The sequence below is a fragment of the Morus notabilis genome, unplaced genomic scaffold, assembly GCF_000414095.1.
Source record: "Morus notabilis unplaced genomic scaffold, ASM41409v2 Scaffold1185, whole genome shotgun sequence".
In the NCBI taxonomy this organism is placed as follows: Eukaryota; Viridiplantae; Streptophyta; class Magnoliopsida; order Rosales; family Moraceae; genus Morus; species Morus notabilis.
Window position 1 is genome coordinate 132,847 of NW_010357564.1, and position 8,376 is coordinate 141,222.

General features: G+C 38.3%; 1 protein-coding gene across 1 annotated transcript in view; it reads right to left on the reverse strand.

Annotated features, from left to right (window-relative positions):
- LOC21401184 (E3 ubiquitin-protein ligase UPL1) overlaps nucleotides 1-6,864 on the reverse strand; it is a 16,973-nt gene extending 10,109 nt beyond the window's left edge. Inside the window, 4 exon segments of the mRNA XM_024171390.1 lie at nucleotides 8-3,965; nucleotides 4,323-4,529; nucleotides 4,642-4,737; nucleotides 6,766-6,864. Of these exon segments, the coding sequence (XP_024027158.1) occupies nucleotides 8-3,965; nucleotides 4,323-4,529; nucleotides 4,642-4,737; nucleotides 6,766-6,798 (4,294 nt within the window). The 5' untranslated portion in view covers nucleotides 6,799-6,864.
- Between the last annotated feature and the right edge of the window lie 1,512 nt (nucleotides 6,865-8,376).

Here is an 8,376-nt window from a genome sequence, read left to right on the forward strand (position 1 = left end):
TGCTGAACCAGATAAGCTGCAACTTTTGGACGATCTTCTCCTTTGTTGCGGTTACATAGAGTCACAAGCAAATCTGTTAATGGAAAGGCCATTGAATCACTGCTCTGGAACAACCTCACTGATGCAGCAAGAATATCATCAACTGGAGGCACCTTCACACTACCCTCTTCTGCAAGGACATCAACAGACCTCTCAACACTGTCAACTTTAGTTGTTTCAGATGAGCTTCCCAGTGAAAGAGCAAGTGCTCGAGCCAGTTCATCATCTTCCTGCACAGGATCCTCGGGATTATTGAAAAGCCAGTCCATAGCCATTTCAACACTGTTTGTTTCCACCCGTCTAAGAGCTTCCTCTGCCCTGGACCTTGAAAATCCCATCTCCACAATAGTGGCAATTGTACCTTCATCAAGTGGTGGGGGCACAAAGCGTTGACTTGAATTTCCACCAATCCCGTTGCGAGTCCGCTTCACATCTCCAACACCAGAATATACATGTGTAACAAGTGAAACAATGGAAGCAATAAAGCGCGGGGTACAATTAGAGAACATGGGATTGTTCCAAACAGGAAGTATAACATCTAGGACCTGAGATTGCAGCATACGAACAAAAGCTTCTGGGTCCCTTGGCACAGGAAAAAGCCCAATTGATAGTCCAACTGCTACTGGCTGAACAAGCAGCTGTGCCTGAGATGCAGATGATGGAGATAAAAGTAGGGAAGAATTTACAAAATACTCAAGCACTCTGCAGTAGTTCTGTAATGTGTCAAGCAGCCATGCACTGTGGGACATTGTACTTCCTTCACCTGTCTTTTCCTTATCAACTTCTAATGTTGGCATAGAATATGGTACATTCCATAATAGCTGACTAGTAGCTTCAAATGTTGTGAGCAGTTCCTTAAAAGTACCATGGACATAAAAATTATTGACCATTGAAGTATAACAAGTGCGCCGCCTACTGTCAAATGTGAGTGCAGCCATGTCATCCACAGCCTTTCCAAGATAACGACATTTTACTGACAATGGCGGATCAAGCCCAGCTGCAGTAGGATGACCAGAGAAATTGAGCGCCTCAAGAAAAAGTTTAGCCAGGGCAGTTCCAAGAGTCTTTGAAGCTGAAGTCATAGAACCTGAGTCAGCTCTACGACGATTTGGTGATGTAAAACCCTTGACTAGAGCAGTGAAGAAAGAGCGCAATGTGGAAGCCAGCTTGTTAAGAATTTCCAACACTAAAACATCTGGACTTTTCTTTTTCACATCCTGTGAGGAAGGGGTTTCTGATGCAGTACTAGAAGAAGCTTCAGAATCAATGTTTAAAGCCTCAAGGTGACGGCCTGTTCTCCCACCCCGTATACGAGTCAGTCCATGCCGAGTACGACGGTGTAAACCTTCACCAGAACGAAAAACTGATAGAAATTCCCGTTCTGCACCCCACAAGGGCTGAGAACCATTCCTGACAGGAACCAGGTTCATATATCTCACAACAGGAATATTGGCATCATCATCACTCTCCCTTCCAGCAGCATTAGATGGAGGTGCCTCCACATTCTCAGGTTCTTGATCAACATTTTCCTTCTCATCCAACTTGAGATCATTACTCAAAGAAATTTGCCAAAGAACCTCCCTGTACGTGCTCCCTAGTTCTTTTAAAACATCAGCATCTGCAGTGCCCAGTTCTGCAACCACACTAGTAGTCCCCTTCAGCAAAAAATTAGAGAGACACAGAATACTTTCAAGACTGGAAAGACATTTCAAGACCTTTGTTTGTTTGGCAGATTCAACCAAAGCAAGTTGAGTACCCCCAACAGAAACTAAAATTTCATTTGTCGACTTTATATACTCCCTCGAAAATGAACAAACTGCCCGAGCCAGAGAAGCAGAATGCTGGGGTGAGAAGTTCTTAAATGCAACAGAAATACTCTGACCAACTGAGACAGACAGAGGCATTAAAGGCAAAGTAAATAACTGCAGAACAGCTTCAATCCCTTTTTTCTCAACGAATATGCGACATGTGTCAGCATTCTGAAGAACTGTTTCAAGAAGACGTGCTACATTGCTTACACAATCAGGAAGGAATGATTCAATATTTGCCAGTGACGATTCAGAAGATGATTCATTGGTCTTCTCTGAACTCTCTATCTTTGATGATTCCTTATCATCTGAAACAACCAAGTTTTTCTCGTCTCCATCAGTTTCCATGGGAACTGGGGCAGAGCATGATGGATCAGTCGACGAGTGAGAAACATCGACCCCATTTCCAATCTTTGTAATGGCATTTAATATCTCAATCAGCATTTCCACTCCAGGCCCTCGTAGTGAAGCAGCATGGCGCATTAGTTCATCCAATCCACTAGACAAGGAACCTGGGGTGTCACTGGTCAGGGCCCGCAAATAGGTTCTGGAAGTAAATATTTTAACAAAGCACCTCAACGCATTGTGATCTTTCACAGCCTGAAGGCAATTATTATTTAGGCAGAGTGCATCTAAACACTGTGGTATGCATGTTATGGCTTCTGTAGAGCAGAGAACACCATCCATTATAGCATCCAGAAAAGCTGAAGGGAGACCTGCTGCCTCTAAGACAGGAAAACATGTATGATCCTTGTGAATTAGATCACTCATGACAGTAGCTGCAAGTGAAAATACTACTCCACCAAAATCTTTCGCCCTCTTAAAAATAATGCACAAGCAATGTGGCAACAAGCTCTCCTCAGAGCCATAAACACGGGCAGTATTTCCAGGGGCATATGTTCCAAGAGATATAGCACGCAGCAAAACCTTCATAAGTAAACGCCTGTGATATGAAACTAATGCTTCAGAATAAAGAGGCTGCATATCATCTAGCTCAGTGGAAGCACCTGGGATTAATTGCAGACTCCTCCCACTGCTTCCAGAATCATCATCTTGTTGCTTTGAACTATTCTCTACATAAGAGACTTCCACTTTCAGGCGAGAGATGGTATCATCTAAACCACCCAAATCTCGGAACAATGCAGCAGCAGGATTACTGTAATCCATAAAAGCTTCCAAAATATGCACAGCTGTACTGACCAAATGCAAATGTTGTGGATTTGTATCTTTAAGCAGAGGCAGAAGAGTAGGAATAAAGCCTGCTTCACGCATAGCCGAACAACCAGATGATGATGAAACCAAAACAGTAACAAGAGATAACAGAGCCTCAGCGAAAACAACAGACCACTTAGAAGAATCACTAGTGACAGAATCAATGGCCTTCTGCATCAGGCTGGATAGTATCCCACGGTGGCCACCAGATGTCACAGCAGTCAACACAGTAGGCTGTCTAGACCGATCCTGACAAAGAGCAACCAAAGAAAGAAGACAGAGAATTCGAATTTTCTCGGGAACTGCATTTTCATAGCTCAATAATGACACCAATTCATTAACAAACTCAGGCTCTGTATTAAAGAAAGAAACTAGATCCCCAGCATCACCTGCTGCTTGAACAAGAACTATAAAGGCATACAAGCGAATGCACGCATACTTCTGGCGAGCAGTTAAGGAGCCAAAAGCCTTTGCAAAACGCAATCTTGTCAACAGAGAAAATCTTAAAGTGGTGGGTACTTTATACTCTGTCACTAACTTGCTCAAAAGCTCAAGATCAGTCTCTGGCCGATCATTGACATTAGGTATATGAATAATCTGCAAACCCGGATGTTCTACGGCTGAAATTTCACTTGAAGAATCATTCAATGCATAAAACTCAAAATGAAGAGTGCAACCCAGCTCATGAGCAACCGGATCGCAATCATTTCGTGTAGCGCAAGCAATTAATCCGAGACCCTCATCCTTCCCTCCCCAACCTTGTGCAAGGGCATACAATTTCGAACTTAGGGTAGCATCTCTAATAGAGTACTTCCCAATTGTTTTCTTCAAAAATGCAGCCAAAGTTTGCAATGCTGCCTCAACCACATCAGCGTCGGTGCAGGCAAGAAGAGATGAAAGATGCTGCTGAAATAACAGGGAAAACAAAACCAAAGACCAAAAAGATTAGGACTTAAGAGGAAAGTAAAAGATGGAAAAAGGTAATACAGTAACTAAAAGCACAATTCCAGTGCAACAAGTACAAGATTGTGTAAGTTCAAAACGAACCAAAAACTGAGTGATTGTTGTTAGCAAATACAAATTCTTTTTCATTAGATGGATTATAATTAGAAAAGAAATAGAAAGGGATAGCAGCAACAACATCAATACTAAAACAAAAGAATCTATATGCCTGAAACAGCCTAACATAATATATTTATATACACCATATACCATTCACTAACTAACAAATCCGGAAAGGAGGAGAGTGACAGAAAAACAAACCTCATAAGAACTGTAGAAGTGCTTATTTGTGCAATTCTCCAAAATTATTCTTATAACACGGAGAATTTGAAGAACGGCCACTTTTGGAAAGGGAGGATCTGAATCAAGGAAATTATCCTCAATCTGCAAATCTTTCCTTGTCTTGATGTGCTTCTCAAAAAATGAATCAAAATGATTAAAAAGATCAGCCCAATGATGAAAATCTCCCTGCACCCAGAAAGAAAATGGATAAGTAAAATCAAACTTCATAAACTTAAATGAAAAAAACCCTTTAAAAAAAAAAAAAGGAAAATGCAGTAGATGAAGGCAAGAAATGTACCTTATCAAACTCCCAGACGAAACCCTTTAGGGTTTCTTCTATCTTCTCAAGTGGCACGGCAGTGACACTATTAATGAAAGATCTGATTTTTGGAGGCTGAAACAAAACCAAGAAAACAAAGTTACTACAAAGTTCAGGAAGTTCAGCAGAATTTACAGGTGGCTATAGCACAAGAAACCCAGATCCTATATATAGCACTTAGCAGGAAGAATAAATAAGAAACTGGGAAAAAGATAAAAAGATAGATGGATCAAAGAGAAATAAGATTCCTCTACTTTACATTCATACAAATATTCTACGTACCAGTGGCAGTGACACAAACTTTTGAAGTGGACAATTTTCTTCACTCTACCAGGAAGTACATAGCATCCAATTTTTAAAGAGAGAACTGAATCGCTCTATGAGTTAGTCTAAGATATGTAACATGTCTCTTATCCTAATCATCTTCTTACGAAATTCAGCTAGCAGTAGAAAACAGAAACTCAATTTTTTCTCATCTGTTTTTACAACAGATAACAAATGAGCCATGTTGTCCTAGCCCAACCTTGTCTTTCTGATACATTTAAGCACGGGTACAGTCGAGCATAATATTATTATGTCGTCTTTCATGCTTTCTGCAGCGTTACAATGCTGTCATGTTATGCTTCCCCTGCTGGCCTATTTGCTTAATGCTTCATGTTGTCTTTCTCTTTGTAGTAAAAATTATTTTCCAAACATATTTATTTGGCTTCGCTAACGGATATAAATTATGCTTAAACGGATATCAGCCAGGAAGAAAGGGATAATGTAGAAAGTGCAATTAAAATTTTGAGCAATTATTCCGTGGTATTTTTGAAATTTTATATTGACTTAGAATTTTTCTCAAATTTACTATATTCTATTTTCTTAATTGAAGAAGGCTTCATTAAGCGGGGGGGAACCTAAAGGAGGGCGGAAACTCAAATTTACCATAATGGAAGAATCTTATACATCACCCTTGGTCTTGCATGTCCATGCTAGTGCTGACATCTAGAACGACATGTCATCATGTGCATATTGGCCTAATTGGCTAGCCCTAGACAGTACAGGGTATATTTCCATGCCTCGCATGGCATGCCTTCAGCTTTATCATGACATCACATCATGCCTTGATTCAAAATATTATATGCCCTTGCTACTTTCCTAGGTTGGCTCAGTCCAGTTGCCCCTCTTTTCCAACTCCCAAAACGAGTTAAATGGGAAAAGTAACGCATTAACATAAACTATCATTTTTTGTGCCATCCATGTGTTTATTTCAATATTTAACCTTATGTTCCTTGTTTTAAACTATTGATTGCAAATATATATGTGTGTGCACGCGCGTGTTCGTTCTAGAAAATCTATAAGTTCATGCAACAACATTTTCTTTCCTCTTTTTTCCCCTCTTTTCATAAGATAAGATAAGAACAGCTTTTTTTTTTTTTTTTACAATTTATATTCAACGAAAAATCCAATCATATCATGAAAACTCAAAAAAGCACAAAATCCTTTATATTTCTCTGCATTTCTGGAACTGATTACCCATCATCCACAAAACATGCACAGAAACAAACCTCCCTAAAAAGCAATAAACCGGGGCTATTCAGCATCAATTTCCCATAATTAAGAAAGCTAGAAAATAAAATCCTCAAATTATCCTCATTTTGTCCAATTAGTACAGCATCCATAAGTCGATGCACAAAGGCATGTGAATGAATAATTTCAATAACATTTTTCATTAAACAGTGAAAGTCCATGCCCATCGGCTGAAATTACAAGCATATTCATATTCTAAACTTATAAACCATCATATGCAAAATATATATATATATATATTATTGAACAATCAATTCTCTCTTTCCTAATATTTTTCTAAAGAACCTAGCTGAGTAAATACACAAAACAATAGAAAGAAAATCCAATAATACACAAAATCAAATAAGATAGTAGTATATCTTAAAGCAAAAAAACAACACAAATAAGAACAGACAATAAAAAAGAAGATAAATAAAGTTACATCAACCTTCAGGAATTATTATAATTAAAGAGACGATAATAAAATTACACATAAATATGCAAAATATTCTTATTCAATCAAAAATTAATTCTATTGGAAAATTCACTAACCACTTCAAGTGCCCTCCTACGCTTCAACTTCATCTTGGAACCGATAGCATTGCACGGAGAGAACCGCAGCGAGAGAAATTCCGCTCAATTCTCCGAAGGAACGAGAATCGGACTGAAATTCAGTCGGAAATTAAGAATTCCCGAGACGAACAGAGGCGAATTGGAGGAAAAACAAGATCAATTTCGAAGTGGAGTAGGGTTTTCCGTGCTCAACAATGATCCGATCGTCGAATTCGGTTGTCGATTGAGAAGAGAATCGAATTCCGGTTGCGGTGATCAAAGATTAGGGTTTTGATGGGATCACGGAGAGACACACGCAGACTCCAGAGAGAGAAAAAGAGGAGAGAGAGAGAGAGAGAGAGAGAGCAGAATTAACTGAGAAGGAGAAGCTATGGAGTGTATATATATTTATAATTGTATAATTTGGACTGAAATTAAAAAAGAAAAACATACACGTAAATATGAGATAAATAAAAGATTACTTTTATGAATAAAGAAAAAATAATAATAACAAAGAAATTTAGATAAATTAGAATTTTAGGAGACGTTTGGTTCTTAGATTAGAATCATGTGATTAGAATAATTTTCAATTTATGTGTATTTTTTTGTGAGAGAAAATACTGTAACGAACCACGAACCATGATTCAAATTAAGGAACGAATCTAGTACCAAACACTTCATTAGTCTAAAACAAAGGAAAGAAAAAACATCCCTCAAAAAGTTGAATTGGGTTTTTCATGAAATTTAAGGAAATTTAATAATGAAACAATATTAATGCGTTCGAGGCAATAATTTTAATTATAAATTTAAATTTTATGAGAAAACCTATTAACGAAAATTTTTTTAATTTAAATTCTTCGTAGGAAAGTATAATGAGAATAATGGTTCAAGTCCTAAAACCCAACATACATTTTTATATGTTTTAAGTCATATCTCAATGAATTTTCATTAAATGATATATCATTGGAAAAAAAAAATAATGATATATCATAAAATTGAGATTAAATTGTTAAGGATAAATAATTTTGTTAAAGGATTAAATTTACTTATTTCTAACTCTCAAGGTTTCAGTTCAGCCAAAAACTCTCAAAAAAAATTTCATAAATAATATGTATGTGTAATGTTCATAAGATTCATATAAAACTTTGCCATAATCGTGCGACAAAGGCGGGCGGGTGGGCATTGGGTTTTGCGTGATGGAGGCGGGTGTGGATTGGGTTTTTGCGCGACGGATGCCAACGACAAATGGGTTGTGCAACGGTGGCTAACACGGAGTTGGATTGGTCGTGGAACATTGGCGAGGGTTGGGTTGGCCGTTTGATGCTAGTGACGGGGGCCGGTGAGGTGGGGTTGTTAATGTGACGGCAGGCGGAGCATGTGGGTCGGCAGTTGTGATGATGAGTGTAGTGGTGTGGTTGTGGTAATGGTGGTATTGGTTTTTGGTGAGATTCCCACCTTCTTAGGATTCTCATGCATCTGAATATCACCTTATTATGTAGTATTCAAATTACATTAAAATGAGAAAAAGTGAATCTTATGGGTTTCACTTTTTTAGGAATCTAAAAATTACAATTCTAGTACAAACGCGATAATCTTGCAGATTCTCATCCT